The 23,015-nt window shown below is 40.1% G+C and overlaps 1 protein-coding gene across 6 annotated transcripts in view; it reads right to left on the bottom strand.

The window, feature by feature from the left end:
* LOC149455085 (citron Rho-interacting kinase-like) overlaps positions 1 to 23,015 on the bottom strand; it is a 207,354-nt gene that overhangs the window by 13,188 nt on the left and 171,151 nt on the right. For 4 of the 6 annotated variants that reach the window (XM_089686650.1, XM_089686651.1, XM_089686654.1 and 1 more), the window contains 9 exons: positions 21,135 to 21,272; positions 20,821 to 21,001; positions 15,616 to 15,707; positions 15,226 to 15,330; positions 14,899 to 15,068; positions 10,498 to 10,578; positions 8,553 to 8,688; positions 7,910 to 8,049; positions 3,904 to 3,996 (listed from right to left, as the gene is read on the bottom strand). In XM_089686650.1, coding sequence (XP_089542776.1) covers positions 3,904 to 3,996; positions 7,910 to 8,049; positions 8,553 to 8,688; positions 10,498 to 10,578; positions 14,899 to 15,068; positions 15,226 to 15,330; positions 15,616 to 15,707; positions 20,821 to 21,001; positions 21,135 to 21,272 — 1,136 coding nt within the window. The remainder of the gene's footprint in view (positions 1 to 3,903; positions 3,997 to 7,909; positions 8,050 to 8,552; positions 8,689 to 10,497; positions 10,579 to 14,898; positions 15,069 to 15,225; positions 15,331 to 15,615; positions 15,708 to 20,820; positions 21,002 to 21,134; positions 21,273 to 23,015) is intronic. The other 2 variants (XM_089686652.1, XM_089686653.1) reach the window with 2 other exon arrangements.

The following is a 23,015-nucleotide window of genomic DNA, read 5'->3' as shown; positions in this document are numbered from 1 at the left end:
GTTCGGTACGTGGGGTATAAATAATGCATCTGGATCAGCCTGTCTCTAGAGCCTATAACTGTATCCAAATACTTTTTAGCCCCCCCCCCCTGCAACCATTCCTCTGAAGACAGCAGGAAAGAATCACACTTCCATTTGACCCAAATCTTGATTGTGCTGGATGATTAAGATTCTATGAATAAAGATTAAATATAAGTAGTTTAGTATTCAGGTTAATAAACACCTTTTCGGTGGCTATATTTGTTAAAGCATTATTAAACTCAAAAATAAAAATGTAATGCTGGTTGAACTTGTGTCTCTTTTCAACCTAACTATGTAACATATTGCAGTTTATCAATCCTTAAATGCAGTGGCTGCATAATTTTTTTTTCTTAGGCTTTTTTCCATTATTTTCAACTGGTGATACAGCCAGCAAGTCTGATTTTTTTTTTTTTTTTTAACTTCCTTTAACAGACCAGGTATGTGTATTTTATAAGCCAACTGTTGGATATTTCCAAGAGGTGGTTTCACCTTCCACAGGCATCGAAGCATACCGCCTTCCCTCGCCACATACGATTGAAAAGTAACTCCCTATTTTAAACTATTTATAAATGTTTTATATGAAGTTACTTTTTTCTCAATTCTTTAATGTATGTTCCTTAATCTATGACAATTAAATCTGCGATACCCTGAATGCCGAAAGGTATCTCACTATGCTGCAAGATGAAATCTGGCCAGTTGTCAACACCTGGGAGAATATCGAAGACTTGATTTTTATGCAAGATGTTGCTCCTCCACATTTTGCTATTATTGTTCATGAATGGCTGAATGAACATTTTCCTGGGAGATGGTTGGGTCGACGTGGTCCGCATGAGTGGCCGGCCAGAAGCCCTGATTTAACACCCTGCGACTTTTTTTCTTTGGGGTTGGTTGAAGGAACAAGTTTACTCTACGAAACCAAAGACTTTAGAAGAACTTGAAGGGCGCCTACGAGAAGTTATTTCTGCCATTCCACAAGAGTTCCTGCAAAGATCAGTTGATGCGATTCCCGAGCGGCTTCAGAAGCTGCAGGGGAATGCTGGTGCACATATCAAATTTTAAATAAAACTCCATGTTATGTGTGTTCTTCTCATATTAATGTTTTGTAAAAATAATGATTAAAAAATAACTTATAAGATTTTTAAAATAAGGAGTTGCTTTTCAAATCACACTGTATTCCAAGATTCTAACGTCCCATCTGCAGTTCCAGGACAGCATTGGCAGGAGTTGCAGGGTAGGATGGAAGGAACTCACTGAATATTTGTTCACTAATCCTCCCACTGGTGAATGAACCATGAAGCAACGTGTATTACATCACTAACTGGTTCAGAGATATCGTTCCCTGGGAGCATTGGCTGAGGAAAGAGCTAATGGAACACGACCTATGCTCCATTAGCTTCAGTGGACTGTGGGGTCAAACAGACTACTGATGTATCAGTAAAGAGAGCCTGTCACAAGTTAAATATTCTATGTTGCTATTTCTCCCCTATGCGATGGCGTTATGTCGGAACAAATGTTTAAGAAGTTAAAGTAAAATAAAAAAAAAAACATCTCTTAAAACCCCACCCACAAGTACAGACGCATTGGGTGTGGCTACATACGAGAATGACAATTGGACTACATGCTGCTGTGAATGCCAAAGCTAGAGTAATAATTTTGGGTCATTATTAACAGTTAACTCTAAACTGATTACCTGAAAGGGTTTTTAAAAGGTCACCTCAAGTGACATAAATGACAAATGCAGGTGAACAACATCCCTTGTGATAGCATGAGCTGTGACATGTCCTCTTTTGGAGAGATCGGGGGTCCATTAGACCACAGATGTTTCCTCTGGCCTCTAGAACATCGGATCAAACTGAGATCCCTTTCATGGATTGTGTGAGAAAGATACTCTTCCTTCTCATAAAATTCTTGGTGATGTCATCCAGGGTAGAATCAAAAGAGCCACTTTCCCTGGAAGAGTAAATCGTCCAAGGCTTTCTTAGATGTCTCGATTACAGACCACCACTTAAGCCAGAGAAATCACTGGAGCACCACAGCCAAGACTGCTTGGAAAGCAATGGAGCTGCATCTGCAAACATAGAGCGGGCGACCGTTTCTGCATTCCTGTCCACGGGATCCCTAAACGAAGGCGATTCCTCCACTGGTATCATGGCTCCCTTGTTCAACATAGAGATGAGAGGGTCAATAACAGGAGAGGACCACTTTTTCAGAAGGGCTTCCTTAAAGGGGTAACACCCAAAAAACATTTTGGGACTACAAAAGTACACTTCAGGTGTTCCCAATATTTGTAAATAAATGTAGTAAAATAGTTAGGATAAGGAAAAAGACCCAGAAAAAAACCTAAATTTTTAAACGTTTCCTGCACCAAGGTAACAAGTGCGACCAACAACACCTTTTGTGGCAGAGGATCGGGGACAGTGTCCTCTGGGTCTGCAGGAATAGTGGGACCCACTGCATCCAAGCCGGACTCTGGCTCAAAAATCATCCAAGGTGGAAGCAGGGGGCATCGCTTCTTACTCACCTTGCACCCGAAAGCCACTTCAACTTGGGAAATAAATGGCTTAAGGACTGTCAACGGTGCATGTAAGGGAATGGAGGACACTGAAGACCCTGCCACCTTCAGGAGCGGGTCTGGAGGTGATGTGTGCTCCTCAGACTCCATGTGCAAACTCCCCCCTCCCCCCCTTAACCCAGGTACTGCTGGGAGCCAATGCCCATGGAGAGAAAGAGCAAGAAAAAAAATGGGCTGCTGCAGACAGAGGGGGACCCCAGCTGGCAAAACTGAACCAGGGCCTCCTGGGTTGCAGTGCTGTGAAGCATGTCCACTACAAAGATAGGGAAGGCCTTGTGGAGGAGTGCACCTAGCTGGTCCTGAGCCAATGGGAGACGCAGACCCCACACACATAGGCCCTGTAATTAAAGGGCTGCAAAAATGGCCCCCATCACTTGGCTACACAAACATAACCAGCAGCAATAAAATGGCTGCCCATTGGAGAAAACCAGAGCAGACTTGAACAAGGAAAGGTCCCCTATAAACGGGCCATTGAGCCTGTCCCCACCAAAATGGCAGCCAAAACCAGCCCAGCCAAAATAACCACCACATATCCATGCAGGCCCTTCAAAAAGACCAATGTGGCTAAAACAAGATGGCCTCAGGCCACTAGCACATCAAATAGCAGGTGCCACCGGAGAGATAGGGGAGTGGTCCCAGAGCCAGCCCACAGACAGGATGAAGCACCACTTGCCCATGCCAGGACATCCACATGTCAACAGAAGTGGAGAGAGGAGGGGGAACTGGATATAGGCAACCCCTGGAGGAAGAGACCCCGCAGAGCTGACCACCACAAGGTGTACCTGCAGCCTGCCACTGCGCCTGAGGAATGTGCGTGGGTGTGTAAGGGGGGGGGGGGTGTCCCTGTTAACTCGCTGACAGCGGCATTCTATCACAGTCAACCTTGCACATGGCTACGAGTCTGCATGCGCTCACTGACCAGGCTGGGGTGATTACTGGATTGTCAAGATCTAGAAAAAAGGAAAAAAAAGAAAAAGGGGGGGGGGCAATATGGAACCACATGTCCAAGCAGGGAGCTAGGTCCATACTTCGTACACTAGGCAAAACTAAAAAAAAAAAAAAAATAATCAGTGTATAGCAGAGAGGGGCTGACTATCCAAGCACATGTCCGAGGCAGAGAGGGGCTGACTATCAGTTAAGATTGACACCATAGGTGGTGCTGTGTTCTTTTTTTTCTGCCTAGAGTTTTACTCCTGAAGGTGGCGCTATAACCCGACAGTCAGAATTAAAAAAAAGTGTTCTTCAATGAATGCAAGAGAAACTGCTCTGGCAGCAAAAGGGTTAAAGGAAATTGAAAAAGGCATACATACCTTTCTAATGCAGAACTTGTTAAGGCTTTCATTATATCGCAGTATGACAACTTTATTTACCATAGCTGCACAAATGCACAAGCCATTCTCAATCTAGAAAATAAAACAAAAATACTCTTATTAAAAAGGACAACATAAGCAACATATCAGGCAATACTTTTAATGTATATGTAAAATGCAGCACAATTATGATCTACTTCACATATATAAATACAAATATGCTCAGTGATAATTAATAAAAAGAACCTTTCTTTATATAATAATCTCAAAAATCCAAAATCTATAATTTTTCAAATTAAAGTCCAATTTCAAATTAAAGTCCAATAAATAAATAAATACGTGTAGTCCAAAAATTGATTCAAGTGTAAAAAACTCTCCGCTGCTTGCAAAACCTTGATTACCTCAAAAAAACAAAAAAATATACATAGTGCATTATCCTTTATAAATAAAAATTTACATATAAAATCAATCCAATAATATTCACCCAAGTGCAAACACGTGTATATATCAAACCACATACACATGCGATATACTGTGCAAAACCATGCATGTGAAACACTCTACTGTGCTAAAAACTCATGACACAGTGCGCACTTCTATCAGGGTAAGGAATGAATACCCTTACCAATGTTCAAAGCAATTTATGTTTTTGATCTCAATCCACAGAGATTGTCTGGTGATATAAATCCTTTAAAAGATGTCCTCAGGGTTTGCTTTGATCCTATGATATTGTATGGATCCTTCCACCCTAGCAACTGAGATATGCTTCCACCATATACGCCAGCCAGATACCCATATACAAGGAACAAATCATAGCGTGATACTGCCACATACTAAGATCCAAAGCTTTTAATTATCCTGCTTACATTAAAAACATCTTTCATCGCACATAGCATATAAAGACCTGTCTGCCATCCGGAATCCAGGAGAGTCCTAATCGCAAGTCACAGCCGATATTTTGCCCTCTCCAAGATGGCCGCCACTCTACTTCCGGTATTCTCGTATGCGTCTGACGTCACCTCCCTTTGACGCGTTTCGTCATTGGACGTAATCATAAAGGGTCCAATGACGAAAGGCGTCAAAGGGAGGTGACGTCAGACGCATACGAGAATACCGGAAGTAGAGTGGCGGCCATCTTGGAGAGGGCAAAATATCGGCTGTGACTTGCGATTAGGACTCTCCTGGATTCCGGATGGCAGACAGGTCTTTATATGCTATGTGCGATGAAAGATATTTTTAATGTAAGCAGGATAATTAAAAGCTTTGGATCTTAGTATGTGGCAGTATCACGCTATGATTTGTTCCTTGTATATGGGTATCTGGCTGGCGTATATGGTGGAAGCATATCTCAGTTGCTAGGGTGGAAGGATCCATACAATATCATAGGATCAAAGCAAACCCTGAGGACATCTTTTAAAGGATTTATATCACCAGACAATCTCTGTGGATTGAGATCAAAAACATAAATTGCTTTGAACATTGGTAAGGGTATTCATTCCTTACCCTGATAGAAGTGCGCACTGTGTCATGAGTTTTTAGCACAGTAGAGTGTTTCACATGCATGGTTTTGCACAGTATATCGCATGTGTATGTGGTTTGATATATACACGTGTTTGCACTTGGGTGAATATTATTGGATTGATTTTATATGTAAATTTTTATTTATAAAGGATAATGCACTATGTATATTTTTTTGTTTTTTTGAGGTAATCAAGGTTTTGCAAGCAGCGGAGAGTTTTTTACACTTGAATCAATTTTTGGACTACACGTATTTATTTATTTATTGGACTTTAATTTGAAATTGGACTTTAATTTGAAAAATTATAGATTTTGGATTTTTGAGATTATTATATAAAGAAAGGTTCTTTTTATTAATTATCACTGAGCATATTTGTATTTATATTTGTACACCTCTAAGGGTAGAGGTGAAGTGTGCTTATAAAGAGTTGGGGAAAATTAGTGATTTACATTTATTACTTCACATATATATTGACCTTGCATTGTGGTTTTGTTTCAGCAAGCTCCTTAAATTCCAATGCAATGAAGTATCAGGCTGCATGCACATGTCTTAATACTCCCATTTATGCTCGTTCTTTCTGGCAGGAGATGGCAGAAAAATGTAGCGTAAAAACATATTGGTGTGTATTACGCTTATTTATGGGCATATGACATGTAGACATACATACACTCACCCACTATATTAGGTATAGCTGTTCAATTGTTTGGTAACACAAATTGCTAATCAGCCAATCACATGGCAGCAACTCAATGCATTTAGGCATGTAGCTGTGGTGAAGATGACTTGCAGAAGTTAAACCGGACATCAGAATGGGGCAGAAAGGGGATTTAAGTGACTGAACGTGGCATGATGGTTGGTGCCAGACAGGCTGATGTCAGAAACTGCTGATCTACTGGGATTTTCACACACAACCATCTCTAGGGTTTACAGAGAATGGTATGAAAAAGAGAAAATATCCAGTGAGCGGCAGTTGTGTGGACAAAATGCCTAGCTGATGTCAGAGGAGAATGGGCAGACTAGTTGCTGCGACATTCTGATGGTAGGGTCATAATTTGGCATAAACAACATGAAAGCATGGATCCATCCTGTCCTGGTTCAGGTTGGTGGTGCAAGGTTGTGGGGGATATTTTCCTGGCAATTTGACACAATGGAGGAGCGGCATTCAGGGTCATTAAAAAAAAAAAAAGTAAAATGCCTCTTAAAACTGTTTTTTTTTCCCCACCAGAGGCGCTTGTATAGGAAACTTGAATTATCAATACAAACCAAGCCATATCTCAAAGAACGTAAAATACATAAACAATGTGATAGCCCTAGTAAATGATCACCCAGGACAAAGATGGCACCATTCTTCTGCAGAGAAAAGCAGATGAAGGCATTGTAAACAGTAGTAATGTGGTTTTCCTGCATTTATTAATAAATTTAAGTGCTACACTTACACAACGTTAGTATGCCTGCACTTAATAATGAAAAACAAATCTGATGATAGATTCACTAGCACAGAGCAGCCCCAAATCTCCTATTCTTAGGTTCCCTGCCAAAGCTCCTGGCTCCTTCTCTTGTGCGTATACCCCTCTATTGTGCGGGCTCCATCCTGAGCAACACTGTCTGTATCCATAGACGCAGACAGCGTGGCTTGGCCCCATCCACTTGTCACAGGATTTGGCTGACAACAGTCCAATGACTCTTGCTGCCTCAGCAAAACCTGTGAGAGCAGGGGGAGAACACTAAGCCACTGCAGACAGGCATTCAAGTGAGGACTTGGGTAACTATAAGGGGGGTGAGGGGGCGATACTGATAACCCATACATTTTTTACCTTAATGCAGGGAATGCATTAAGGTAAAAAAATAAAGCTTTAAACTTTAAAGTAGTATTAAACACACTAAGTTTTTTTGAATTACTGCATTCTAACCAACCAGGGAAATATTCCCCAGTACATTATTTACAGCAATTTTATGTGCAAACACTTACCTTTTGTACTCCTCAATGCTACTGGTTCCAGATTGCTACTTCACTGAGCTTCTACTGTAGCACGGGGAATCTCCTGCTTCAGAACTCCATGCATCAAGATTCTTCCCACCCAGCCTCCGCTCTATCTCTGCACATGTGTGCCCACCTAATAGTGTCAGGTGGTCTTCTGCATATGAACTAAACGTCTCATGATTACTCCTGCCCATGCCTGCTCTTTAGGCATCAGGAGTCCTCCTTTTCTCAGATCATACTACACTTGCTTGTCTGCTGTAATAGTGGTTCCTCTTCGCAAATTTTTATATTCCCTACCAGGAGTGTGCATGTCAGGATGGCTCCAGGAATGGCATTGGAGCCACCTACAGGCTGAAAAATCAAGGGCATAGTTTTATTTGAAGGCTGTCCCGCAAACAATGCAGAGTCAAAAGCAACAATAAAATACTAAGAGGTATGGTGCTACATGTACAATTTGCTACTGAGGGTTTAATAACTTACGTTTTCTGAAACAATGGAACACTCACCTTTCCTGCTGCAAACAGATGACACCCTTTAACAGCCTCAAATACTGTGAGCGCTATCTCAGTCTGAGCTGGCAGATGTGCTTGGGCCAAGGACTGCTTCACTTTCTTCACATCGATCAGACACAAAGCACGTTCCTCTCCTTAAATCACACATAAGACCACTCAACATTTGTAATATTTTGAAAATATCGAAAATATGAATTACATTATGTTGTGTTCTTAAGTTACTCATTTATTTAATCATAACAGACATTTTTCTACTCAGCAGTAAAACAATGATCTCTAAAATCTGATTGTAGTTATTAACAGAAAACTCTCTATTAATCTACTTTTTTTCAGTTATTTTACCTATGATGGCAGCAAATTCCAAAAGCATAAAGCACAGGAATGCAAAAGAAAATATTAACAGTAGAATTCACTAGTTCACATTGATACAAACCAATGGAAATGTAGAAGCAGGTGACACAGCTTGGTAGGTCTGGAGCGCCTCCAAAAGAACTCAAAAGCATCTTCTGATCTTAACATCAATCTGACTTCAAACTTACTGCATCTGCCCATCTACAAAAGCTCTTAAATAGCCCTTGTGATTTACATCACCCTTATGGCCATATTGCCTGCCTCTTTATATTACCAATGATATTACCTGCTATTAGTAGGAGTTTATCCAGCTCTTTAACAATATGAACCTGAAACACGGCCCCAACTCCTGGGATATGAGTTAGAGAATTCTTTAGCACATTCAGAGCATACAAGCCCTCTTCTGCACCAACTAGAACAATCTGTAAGAAAAAAAAAAGTATACAATCTTCACCTCTAAATGCCCTAAACCCCCACTACCTATACGTAGCCATTTTATATTTAAAAATTTAAGTTGACTTTTTAGTATATGATGCAGCTGCTGGTGGGCCAGTTCACAGTTTTTTGTTTATAGTGTCATGTGAATTACCCAATGTAAGCAATGGATTAGGTCAAAATCTTGTTGCATGCTAATGCATAAAAACCTCACTTATCCTCTATACTGTGCTTCCATGTGTAGTTTTCTATAGAAAGGTTAGGGGTTAGAACCAATGTCTGGAAGAAAGAGAAGTCAACTTCCTAAATTCATGAGCAGAGGGTTAACCAAATCAGGTAAGTCCTTATCCTTCAGGAACTGAACTTTAATGGCCGGGCCTTCAGGGCCTTTAAAGCCGCCTGGGCTACTTTGTTGCGACTCTGTAGAGCAGATCAGGAAATTTGGTTAAACTAATCCAAATTAGTCACTAGAGCATTTATTGCAAATGGTAGAGGATCCCAGGACCTGAAGACCTGCCTGTTTGGAGCTTTTCCTGTGGAAGGAAGACCCTAAACAGTCCACTCCCATGCTTGGATGCTACAGTCCTGGAGTCAACCAAACCTCTGCCTATACCTAAGAGTAGTGGGTTTACTGGTGTCCTCTTTCAAGGTAGATCCCACCTAACATTCTCGCTGTATGATACAAGAAGGCTCAGTCACTGGACCACCACTCATGATGAACACCAAGACCAGGCTTTCCTTGACCTGGTAGGTCATGAGCCCACACCAGGGGTTGGGGAAATGTTTCCTCCCCTCCAGCTGGTCTAGAAGGTTCTCGAGATGGATGCTAGCATGTTTGGTGAGGAGAAGTCCTGGACACCCTTGCGATGTAAGGGATTTGGCTGCCGGAGGAATTCTGGCTCCCGATCAACATTCTCAAACTCAGAGCATTTGGGTTATCTCTTCAGCACTGGACCTCTCACTTGCAAAGTCACCCAAATGGGATTCAGTCGACCCAATGCCACTGAAGTGGTTTACATGAACTGCCAAGGAGGCACCAGAAGTCTCACAGCTCAAAGAGTAGCCGATCAGATTGTAGAGAGGGTGGAAATGCATATTTCAGCCCTGTCTGCCATACACATTCCAGACGTGTACAACTGGCAAGCAGACTACCTCAGTCATCAAAGTCTGGACTTGGAGGAAAAGTCTCCATACCCAAGGGTGTTTCAAGAACTCCGTCAATAGGTAGGAGATGCTGGGCATGGAACCCATGGCTTCCAAATTCAGCAATAAGCTTACAACGTTTATCTTCAGGTCCTGGGAACCTCTACCCTTTGCAATATATTTGGATCAGTTTTACCAATTTCTTTCTCACCTGCTCCACAAAGTCTCCCTGAATAACTCTGGGTGTCTCCCTGGCCAATGGAAGTCACTATAGTCTTTCTGTAACTTGGAAAGCCTTTGGCAATCTTTTTATAACCCAAAACTCTTGTGTAACATGGCAGTTGTAAAAGTGGGTGTTAGGTAGGGTTGGGTAGAAAATGCAACTGGATTCAAAAGCAGGTTGTGGGAATGGCATTTGCAGGCTGAGTCAGCGTGGGTCTGAAGAACAGGACCCACACAGATCTCTGCACACATTTTAAGAAATGGCACACTATGGCTCCAAGTAGCAATAAATCAATTACAGTAAAAAAGTAACACAGGAACCAACAGGTAACACAGTTCTACAAAAATATTTTGCTTATTTTTTATTGTCTGAAATCATCTGACACATTTACCCTGCAATAGAGAGGATAGATTACTGTGCAACTCCTTACCTGCTCTGTGAGAGGTATAGTGCAGTTTATATCTAGACGGTCTTCTCCTTCCAGTTTCAAAAGGGAATTTCCAAGCAGTTTCTATGTAATGCACATAAAAGAAAACAATCATTCATACGGTCAAGATGCAGAATATTCCACTGAATGGAGCTTAATTCCAGTCTCATGGCAACTTTCCCTGCTTCTAGCAGATGCTGTACCCATACAGGTCTATCTTGGATACTCAAGCAACTCTATCTGATCTAAAGGTGCATACAGCTGCCCTTCAGAACAGTAGAAAGGGGGCTCTGAAGTGAGTGAATGTATTATCCTAGGGCTTACTTTATCCCCTCCTTTAAGACTGCTGAGAGAAGACCTGATTTCAAATGCTCAGCACCTCCTACATTCTTTTCCAAACTTTATCCCCAACCAGCCCTTCGACTTCACCATCATTTAAATAACTTGAAAAAAAAAAAAAGATATAAAAAAAAAAAAGGAGATATAGTTTATGCTATTCACAAAATCACATTCAATCTACAGGGAAGGCACAAAGTGACAGTGACACAAGGAGAGTGTGTAAAAACACTGGTCAGTGTAACAAAAACAAAATGCAATCACAACAGACTTGTGTCAGCGGTGCACATAGGAATATTTACCTTTTCTACTACCTCCAATACACTCATCCTGATACCATGAAAAGAGCAACACAAAGTTACATACTAATCCTGTATGAAGGAGGTTATGCAGTCATGTATATTAGTATTATGTTTTTTGAGGGAATGTAGACACTGTTTGCAATTAATTTTTGAAAGGTTGTTCAAAAGATATTGCCACTTAGAGAACAGTTAGCAATTTTTGAAAGCAGGTTGTGTAAAAGGGCCAAACCCTAAAGATTGCACATAAACTGTCATTAAAGCTGACAGCAAACAGCTAAATACACATTTGAGACAAAATAAGGGAACTGATTTACCTGCCACAGGATTTTCAATTCTCTGCAGCAAGACATGTGACACAAACACCCTACCAGACAGCACAGCATGGTCCAAATACAGCACTATTGAAGGACCTGGACAATGAAGCAGTAGCAACACACCGGTGAGCTCATTTGATTTCTCTATTTTCCTGTCAGCATTCATGTGCAGCAAAGCGGGACTGGTTCTTTGTGCTAAGTGCAGAAATGTTACCAGCACACCAAGGATTTCTAAAAATGGATCCAAAGCTTTATTTCATAGTCACATGTATGCTTGGTGTGCTGGAGACACTTCTTCATTTGAATTGTCTATGGTTCCCAGCCTGTGGTCAACATGTGTGTTGGGAATATTGCATTTGGTTCCTTGTGCTAACATAGCTCCCTTCCCAAGTCTGAGCACTGGTAAACTGGGGATTACAGTAGGCCATTATAAATTCATTTTAAGGTACTTACATTTGTTACACTTAAAATGACATTTCATAGGTTGTTTAAAACAGAATTGTAAATCGAAACAAAAACGAGAAGCGCACCAACCTTGGTTACCTCAGTAACCAAAGTAATCATAGCTCTGATGAAGAAGGGATGCCCTTCGAAACGCGTCAGCTGTACTGAGTATCTACCCCCATGATGGGATCCGCGCTGGCTCTTTATCTTTCAGGTCCCTTTGAGGACTTACATGCCTGAGTTTATTCGCGGTTTGTGAGTATTATTTTATAATGAATAAACTTTGGTTACTGAGGTAATGCGCAAGGTTGGTGCGCTTCTCGTTTTTGTTTCGATTTGCAGTATTGGTCGGGCTTCCCCAGCCTTATTTGGAGCTGCACAACTCTACATGCATTGGTGGTCGATCTTTCCAGGTCTGTTTCCATCTATTCGCCACCTGCCTGGGTCCTTGAGTGCAGGAGATTTCGCTTATGATCTAAAACAGAATTGTGACCAAAGCATTTTTGGCCATACTTTACTTGTGGGTCACAAGAGTGCACTTACTTTTGCTCTCCTGTGACCTGGAGTCAGCTTATAGTAGGCTATTGCCTGGAAGGATCCTGACCATATTGTCAGGATCCACCCAGCTGCCTGATGGCTGGCTTTGGCTCTCTTTATATAATTGAGATCTGGAGCCAACTGCGTTTACCCTTCTCCAGCGCAGTGTTCCAGTGAGCGCTGGAGGGATAGAGCAGAAAGGGGTAACTGAAAGGGGTCACTGCTCTCTGCTCGGAGCACACTGAGATCTTAACGGTCAGAGGTCATGCGATCACTCACTCTGTGGTCCTAAAGTGAATATGTGTGTTTGGTTTTTTTTTTTATAACCCCAAACTTCTCCTTTAATAAAAATATGACTGAATTAATTTTTCTGTGTTTCTGAAATACAAGAATTATGTACTGTATGATACCATCTAGCTGGCTGCAAGAAGCACCATTTTATTGTTTTCAAAAGCAATGTCCAAAATCGAATATATCAAGCAGTTGTTTCGTTTAGATACCACATCATACAGTTCATGCTTGCATGGATGATGGCAGGTTCAGTTTTTCTAAGACTTTGAAACTCTTAGCTCTTAGCCCTGAAAGTCTTATTCCTAGCAGGGAGTTCTCACACTGTTCAACTAGATTGCACCACTAATCCTATCTGCTTAAAGTAACTCTGTCATTAGAGTAGTATGGAGGCTGCTACTGCACACCTAATCAAATTCTGGATGCCTTGCTGTGTATGACTTTACTGCGTTTCAATCACAGTCCTGCAACAAGCATGCTGTATATGAGTGCCTCTATACTTGCAGCAACTTGGAAAACACTGAAGTCCGAGTATCAGAATGACAGACAGGGAACTAGCATTCTTCAAAGAGTTCAGTAACTGAAGCCTTTGGACAATGTCCATTTAAGGATCTGTAACTTAAAGGGGAACCAAATCCACCAATTTAAATATTTATTATATATTCAAGGTATTCCTTGAATGATAAACTGTTACTAATGTGCTTATGTTAACCCTCAACCAGATTGTCAAGCCATCAAATAGTTGGTGTCATTGCTGATCACATGTGGAGCCCCACACCAACTGCAAATCAAACAAAAGCTAAGATGGCAGTTTTGTTGGCTGTAAAGGATAAGAGTATTTCGTTCAACTTTAATCTCAAATGTTCCACCCTGTAAAGAATTCATCCACAGTCTTCAAAAAGGTAGCTTAGCTTTAGCTGAAGCATTGATGTCACTCACTGTTGGATTTTCAGGTTAGTACTGCTAGGGATCGGTCCTAAAACTGAGCAGAAATTGTTATAGCCAATTCCTTCTTGAAACAGTATTTGCAATAGTGTCCAAATGATATGGTTGAAGGGAAAAGCTGTTTATCAAAATAATAACTGTGAAACTTTTTCCTAACAAATCAAACAAAACAAAGTAACGAAAACAAACATATGAAAAGACGAAGGTTAGCACTAGGCAGCGTCAAGAATGTACTATATATTTCAGTGTTCCATAAAATGTGGCTGTAATGGGATTTTTTGTGCATATTTTATTGACCTCATTATGTTGCAGATTCCATATTTATACACCCACATCACTGTCAAATTAAATCTCATACTACCAGTAACTATATAAAGTTAGACCCTTGTTGCCCACCCTGCAGCCATTTGGCACTTCTGTCTGCAGGGGTAAAGGGCTGCACAATTAGTTTGTGTATTCCTTACAGATGTACCTACTATTATTATCTGGGAACAAATCTATTAGACTGGCTTCTAATACCTAAATGGTTTAGTTTATTTTTTTTCACACTTACTTTTTTCTGTACTGTCCACCCATTTCCTCTTTTTATGCTTTTTCTCTCTAAACTTTTATAATGGATCTTGCTAAAGATCAAATGAGGCATGAAAGCGTTTTTAACTGGGCTCTAGGGAGCTCAACTGTGGAAGCATTGATTTGTAAAGGGGTTGTGTGTGGTACACTGCTATTATACTATGCATAAAGCCTGACAAAGATTTAAGTTATTCTGAAAGCCTGTATTGGTAATAACTTAAATTAGCCATTAAAAGGTATCACTTAAACTCCCAACTTATTGCATTATTCAATGGATAACACAGTACAACCCTCTACAATTTCTGTAGTTTCTCTTTTGTAACTCTTGGACAATTAGATACACATTTATTGACATTTTTAGAAATAAATCATATATTTGGAATAAATTGCCACCTTGGGTAGTGGAATGTGTCAACCTAATCAACGTGAGACTATTGCCAAATTGCCTATATATTTTGCAAAGTATGCCTACTAAAATTCTACTGATTGGTTTTAGTGTTCTTAATTCTGTAATATCCAACTTTATTTAGGTGAATCTATGCATAAACGTATGTTTTTTGGGAATGGATATGTCTTATATATTTGTATAAGGCATTTTTGTTATAGGATTAATGGCCATTAAACTGAATTGTACAGAAATCTAGCTTTGAGGAACTCCTACCACTTACCGCATCAGCTTCTGCCTTTTCCCTGGACACTCTCCCACCAGCAACCACAGACTCCAAGGTGGTGACCCAGCGCTGCTTGTCAGGAAAACTGGGTGCTAACAAATACAGTGTACGCCCAGGCCAGCAGGTGGTATGGGGATGAGACTCCACCTTCATCACATATGGTACATCTATTCAAGAGGAAAATAAATAACTGCATACAAAAACTGACTGGTAATTAAAAAAACAAAACTACTGTATATATGGAATTTATGCACTAAATATGCAAGACATAGAATGGACAAGCAAATAAATATATGAATATTTCCTGCAGTGATGGATACTCACCTGATTTGGCTGTATTAACAAGTTCTGTAGATCCTACAGCTCCATGAACTGTGACATCACCATCCGGAAGACAAAGTTCAAACTCCTCAGATGGTCTCTGGCTGCCTATATGCAGTAAATATATTTCTCAACATTCATGTGTTAACATTACAGAATTTTAATGCAAGTAGCCTCAAGCTATGCAATACATAATAAAATATTAAAATACAAATAAAATGTACTAATAAAACTTAAATGGAAATATTGTCACTTGGAAGAACTAACTCATTTACATAATTTTAGACTATGCTTAACAGTCATAAGAGTGAGGATTACATAAGGCACTCCAGCTTCAGACACTTAGAATGAACAGACCCTACCCACAGTGAAAAAAAAAGTATCAAGACATACCTTCTTTTACTTCAGAATCATATAATAAAATCTTTGTTCCCTCTAGAACAACATATTTTCGGTCCCAGCCTTGCTGCCCACGTTTATTGTTTCTAAAAAGTAAGGGAGACAGTCAAAATTTTCTGCATTCTTGTCAAAGAAACCTTTCTCTATAACCAGGCTAACTCTAAACCACCTATTTAGGATTTTTTTCAAACCTTGAGAGTTTTTTTTTTTACACTTCATTGTCATAATATTAAGCCTAGGTTTACACTGATGAAGTGCAATTGTGATCTGATTTTCAAGTGCAGCTGCAGTGCGACTTGATGCGATTTTACCATGGTTTAGATACTGCTGCAATTTCTGTGGTGGACAATGGATACTCATATCTTTAATTACATAAATAAAGGCTTCATCTTCCTGCTTTTTCTCTACTGTGTGGTGGTTAGCTGTTGTATCCAGTCTGCACTTGGCCATGGTAGCAATTGCTACTGCTACAGCTGCAGCCTCATTTGAAAAGGAGAACAGTGAGAGGAAGAGAAAGCATAGATACTGGGTCCATCCAGTGATTGCATATAGGGGGAATAGAGATCAGTTCTGGGTCATACAAATATACTGTAACCTCCATGCACGAGGAAAAGTTCAATTACTGGCCCATGTCTTTGAATAGTTGAGTACATATGCATAACCTCATTTGACACTTTTCAAAATGTGCATGTGCAAAGTGATGTTGTGTGTTGTAGGTTTTGATCTCTATTTTTGTGTGTTTGCAGCCAGCATCCTACCAAATAATTGTTTCAATTGCAAAAAGGCACAAAACGCTGTAGCCACTGTGAGCCTGCACCCGCATCTAATGACACACATTTCTCAATTCCAGTTGCAGGAATTCACACTCTTACAACTGCAATGCAAACTATATTTTCTCTCACTATTAACACACACGCGCGTGCACGCACACACGCGCGTGTGTGGTCCAGAAGAGGAGAGACTGGGGAAGAAAACATGCTGGAATCGTATGACAAAAGGGTGGGGACCTGCGATTTGAAAGCAATCCCATTGAAGTCTATGAACCACAGTCGGACTGCATCGCACCAAAATAGCACAGGACCCTTACCCAAAGTCGGATCATAGTCGCACTGCATAAATTTGAAATGGCTCCATAGGAACCAATGTTATTTCTCTTTTCGTGCAATAGGAACGATCCAAGATGCATCTGAAACTACATCAGTGTGAACCATGGCTATAGGTACAAACAGGGATATTATACAACGGTAAAAAGGGATATTGTAATGATTTATGACTTATTGTATTTAACCCTTTTTTAAGTGTCTAAACTGATGTTTTAATTAATTTTATTTTAACAAAAGATCTTTACGAATTTTTCATTCAACAAAGTAGTCACCTTTTGCATATAAAAAAAACAATCACACTTGCAGCATTCTTTCTACAATGGAAATCAAATATGGTTCAGAATGATTTACCTTTGCTTTTAAAACCAAAAGTAAAACCCCTGGTACCTCTGGCCGGCAAGCGGAATGACATCGTGGATATTTTCGGTTTTGACTAGTACTGAATGCCGATCCCTGCAGTTATTTTATGAGTACCATTTAGTGCAATAAACATGGAACCTTTTACGACTACAGTATGAGCTCCTGTCCTGCTTCCTCCTTTATTTCTCTGATAATTGCTGGGTGCAGGGGAGCCTGAGAGATGGTGTGCATACTGGCTTGAGATCCTTTTCTTCCTATTATTGGTTGGACACTGTTGGGCTAAAAAAATATCATAGATGTTTTGACAATGAACCGTGTTTTGATCTCATAGCAGTGAGATACTCCATTCTGGTAAGCAGCAGTGAAGCACTGGGGTGCACAGTGTGGCTGCAGTGGTGCACTGAAGCTGTTTTACATAACTTCACAGTGGAATAACCGGAAGAGTTCCTTAGACTATCTATATAATGTGTTGCAACCATTAATATATTTGGAAATCATACTTACACATATATAAAAATATTTTATACTGGTTTATATTTGCACACCTATTTTTCTGTACATATGTGTATCCATTTAAGTATTTAGATGTTGTAGTGTGCAGCTTTACATTTCTTTTACACTAAGAGCTTTTTTTTTTTTTTTTAATGCAATAGAGACAAAATCTTTTAAAAGCGACACTACTTTCGTTGAGATAATGGTGACAGCCAGGGAATCCCTTTCTGTTTTGGCTATGGGACAAGAAGTTAAAGGAAATCTCAACAATGGGACACAGATGGCAAATAAAAACTGGCATGGATTATAACTTTCCCTTACACTATCCAAAACGAAAAAACTAGCGCTGAAGGCAAAACTTAACTCTGGAGATTAGGTTGGTCGTTCTATCATTTAAACTCTACCATTCTTTCCTTCTGAAGAGGCTCAGACAAAGGATGCATGTTTTGGGTTAATATCTTGCAGGGTGAATCTCTAACCAACTATGTATATACTAGCGGGCATTTGCATAGAGCTGCATAATTCTGTGGTAGGTCATTTGATTCAGGGTGCTAGTGCATGACATAGGCTCTAGATACAGCAAATGAGCACAAACCATTACGCTTCAAACATAACTATGTTTGACTGTTGGTATCACACACTTTGGCCTTTTTTTCCCTACTTGTACAAAATCCCTACATGATAAACCAAAGAGTCCAAGTTTTGAATCACTGGCCCACAAGTCCATTTTCAAATCTTCAGTAGTCCACTGGTGGTTAATTCCCCATTCAGACAAGTCTCTTTTTCTAATTTTGCCATTTTTAGCAATGACTTTCTTACGGTCACTCAAACATCCAATCCTACAGCTCAAAGTATTATCTTTGACAATTAAAAGTGAGGTTTGCATACTTTGACCACTGTTAAGCTATTTATCCTCCTAGGTGTCAATCATGCAAGCTGTTGACCTCCAAAGCTTGTCTTCTGATTGTTTTGTGGCTTTGGATCTACTAGACCTGTTCCTTTCAGAGTTTACTCCAGTTTCTAAATGTTTTTTGATGGTGTATGACACTGTACTCACTGGGCTTTCTTTGTAACCTTTCAGGGTTATAATATTCAGTCTGTTCTCAGTTAATTGCATTTTCTCATTTTGAAAGCAATATACTAACTTCTGCATTGCATATTTTCCAAATAATGCCTTAAAGGGTGTAGTGTCACAGTTTGTTTCAACACTGTTTTTAAGTAGAGTGATTTATTGTTTTCTGTGTCCCCACTGGTGGTGACACAGAAAGAACACTGACCTAATATAGTCACAAGCATCCCTGTGCCTCTTTGTGTTTGTGCAGCTGTGGGACAGGAAAAGCCTGAGTCATAGCTATGTTGGTGGCAGTGGGCAGCAGTGACCGCTTTTTTCTAGGGTTGGTCCGAAATAAAGAACAAACCCATGCTCTTCCTTTGTAGGAAACATTAGCAGTGGGAGGAGGATGAATAATTGCTTTTCTGTGAGCTTGAGCCATTAAGATCTTAATCCCACTTTAACCTCCCTAGCAGTCTGATTATGTCCATATTTCTATGCTCAAAGCGGTACATTTTGTTGCATGGAAATATTATTTATTTATTTAAGGTACTTATATAGCGTCATCAATTTACGCAGCGCTTTTTACATATATATTATACATTCACATCAGTCCCTAACCCTCAAGGAGCGTACAATCTAAGGTCCCTAACTTACATTCATACATACACATACTAGGGCCAATATAGACAGGATCCAATTAACCTACCAGTATGTCTTAGACCCTAGAGAATGACATTGGCAAATGTTGCAATTTTTTATGCCACATGGGATTTGTGCAGCAGTTTTTCAAGGATTTTTTAGGAAATAATACACTTTCGCGAATTAAAAAAAAAAACCCACAAGAGTTACCCCAATTTTTTTTAAATATAAAAGAGGATGTTATGGTGAGTAAATAGATATCTAACATGCCACGCTTTAAAATTCCGCATGCTTGTAGAATGGGAACAAACTACAGTACTTAAAAATCTCCATAGGCGACGCTTTTACATTTTTTACAGGTTACCTGTTTAGAGTTACAGAGGAGGTCTAATGTTAGTATTACTCTCGCTCTAACGCTCGTAGTGATACCTCACATGTATGCTGCGAACACCGTTTACATATGTGTGCGTGATTTACATATGCGGTTGCTTGTGCACGTGAGCATGGTGGAATGGGGCGCTTAAAAATTATTTATTTTTACAATGTTCTTTTAATTTTTTTTTATCAAGTTTTTTCCTATAACAAGAAATGTAAACATCCCTTGTAATAGAAATATGCATGATAGGCCCTCTTCAAGAAGCGGCTTGGGGTCAAAAAGACCCCAAACCTCTTCTTTACCTTTAAAAGCAAAAGATCCCCCAAAATTTTTTTTTTAGAACGTATGCTTTAAAAAAGAAAAAAAAATAGTTTACTTTCGCCGATGACCGGATGTAATGTCATGACGCCGCTCCGGTCCTCCATCATGATAGAAGTGATCAAAGACCATAGAGTCTTTCATATCGCCGCCATCTTGAGGAGGTCGCACCGTCCGATCATTTCTCGGGCCGCCCGGCGTTAACTGTAAGCCCGAGAAACACTGGTGAGCGGCAGGAGGAGTGGTTGGGGGAGGACACGTTCCCTTCCGCCGCTATGGAAAGCGATCCAGCAGCTCAAGAGAGCAGCTTCATGAGAAAGCTGGCCGTCCACTGAACAAAATGGTAGCAGGGTTTTTTGCTGATTCTTCAGCCATAACCCTGGTAACCCACTTGAAAGCCGCAACGTTTATATACGTATTGCAGTCGTCAAGTGGTTATACATGCTTTTTATAGCAGGAGGTAAGGAGTTCCTGGAATACATGTGAAATGTTGCTGACAGCTTCAACTCCAAAAAAAAAAAAAAAATCATATGCAAATTGTAATATTTATCTAACAAAAAATAAATATTTTTAACATTTTTGTTATTTAGTTCTGCCAAGACACAAATAAAGTATAGAAAATATGTTCTAAATTACATTTAAAATATATTATTCTATTTTTTATTTATTGCATATATTATTGTTAGAACAAACAGCTTGCTCAGTACTTGGAGGGAGACAATACAGTTACAATTCACCAAAAAAATCAGATAGCCCTGCTCGTAGAGCTTACCCTGATATTTCATAATCAGTTGTTCATTCCTAGGCAGAGCTAGAGCTCTAAATATTGATCTGCATGCATGCAGTGTATTTTATACCTTGGTATCTTCATCCAGCCTTCCAGTCGCACAGAACCGTTTACATCCTTCATCTGCATCCCTGGGGAGTTCATTTTCTCTCTGCAGAAGGCCTCGTTGAAATGTGAAGCATATTCTGCAGGAAGGCCACACGTAGCTGGGAGGCAGGAGGAACACTTTGGGTGACACATGACCTGACATTCTTACAGAAAAACAAACAGAAATGCAGGTTAACAAATCTGCCCAGCAAGTAACTAGATGGGTCCACACACCGAGACAGCTGCCCTCGTTAGCATGGTATATGACACAGCAATCTCATTTGAAGAGTGACTTACCTAAACATTTTGCACCTTGTCGCCCAAAGTGCACAGTATCCAAACACACAGAACATTTGGCTGCTCGCATTGTGAGCCCAACATTAAATCTGTGAGGGATATTATGATGCATTCGTTCCTTAAGGCGGCGGCTAAACTCTAAAGAAAATAAGAAAATAAAGTATAAATATGCAGTTATAAAAAGCTGCATATATTTGTAGTTTTACAGTATCAGAAGATATATTTCCATGACCAGTGAGAATTATGATCATGGGTCAGTTTTTAACTGATTTGGTTTAAAAGGGTCTGTCAAATAATATGTAAATACCTACCTACATTGTTAGAATCTATCTCTAGAACAATTTAGGCATGCCTGCTGGCATTATTTGACACTACATGGCCCAATACTGTGGTTTAAAAGCATACAAAGCCCTACCTATCTCTCTTTTTTCAATAATCTGAAGGTCTACAAACCCCTTTTATTTACCGGTTTATAACTAGGGTATTCAGTCTCAAAACACACCCACCATAGGCTCCTTCCTTCCTGTCCCTTACATATACAAAGTTTGACTGGTTAGTCATAGTAGCGGCATGAGATGGCACACTCATGTATAATAGGATTTTTGTGCATGCTATAAAATCCTTTTTTAGAGTCCACTGAGGAACACAGAGAGACTGGTAGGCGACCCAGGGTAACACTCCTACTACCAGCATGCCTCAGTTTTGTAGCAAAGCATAATCAACAGCATGTTCATAAACATTGGGCAGGACCTGTGATTCTCAATAAACTCTAAGAAATAGCTTTTACATTAAGTACAAAAATCTAATTGTCTTTCCCATTCATTGATAGACACAGAAAGTCTTAAACTTTTAAGACATCTACAAGCAATGTAAAGGATAGAAACCACAGCAAACAAATGTGAACAGGCCCAAGAAAAAAAACAAAAAAACTGGGGACTGCCACCGAAGTTTGGGAGAGCTGCCGAAAGCTGGCATCAGATGGGCTGAAATAGCCACCTGGTAGAACTTGAAGGTGTTAACAGAAGACTAGGTAGCAGCCTTGCAAATCTGAGAAAAAGTTGTCTAATACCATAGTAGAATGTGCCTTGACAGGAAAACGTGAAACCCAATCCTTGAGGCCATAGGCTTGGATGAAGGTTTCTCTGAGACATCTAGACATTATAGAACGATATGCCTACAAGAACTACTACTTTCTAATAGAAATTGAAGAGAGGAATGTCTCTATTGTGTTCAAATGGCATTTTCTGAAGTACAAAGGGTACTAGATTCAGATCCCACAAAGAATAAACAGGGGCAGCTACATGGGAGACCCCCTCTACAAAGATCTCAATTAGAAAGTAAGAGTTCAACAGTCTCTGAAACAAAACAGACAGGCCAGAAACCTAACCCTTGATACTGCTAACAGTCAAATACTGGGCCATGCCCAGCTGCAGGAAGGAGAGGAATTGTCCCCATGGAGATACTCTGAAAGTGGAACCCCCAAGAGTCACAACAAGTGAAGTATGCCTTCCACTTCCGACGAAAGACCTTCAAGTAAGAAGACTTCCTAGTGTTTAGCATTGTAGGAATCACAAACTAAAACATGCCCCTGTCCATCAGAACCTGGGCTTCAACAGACATGCCTTTAAAGCCAGCAACCATTAAGCAAATGTGAGTGCAAGACCTTTCAGGTGGACTGGAAGTCAAGCTTGGGGGGTCACAATGAGAAGGTTAAGGATGTGGAACAACAATAAGGACATTTAACAGTCAGAGAAGGTGAGAACGCCACAGTCTGTTCCTTAAGCTTCTTCCGCTGAGAAAGGCAGATGCTCTTGCCACCAGTTGCATCCTTGTTAATATTATCATCAAGAGCCGGTTTGAAAAAACATCCCTCAATGCTAT

The sequence above is a fragment of the Staurois parvus genome, unplaced genomic scaffold (genome assembly GCF_062004578.1).
Source record: "Staurois parvus isolate SC_StPar_1 unplaced genomic scaffold, SC_StPar_1.0 ptg000404l, whole genome shotgun sequence".
NCBI lineage: Eukaryota > Metazoa > Chordata > Amphibia > Anura > Ranidae > Staurois > Staurois parvus.
The sequence above is the reverse complement of the archived record's forward strand: the minus strand, read 5'-3'. Positions and strand labels throughout refer to the sequence as shown.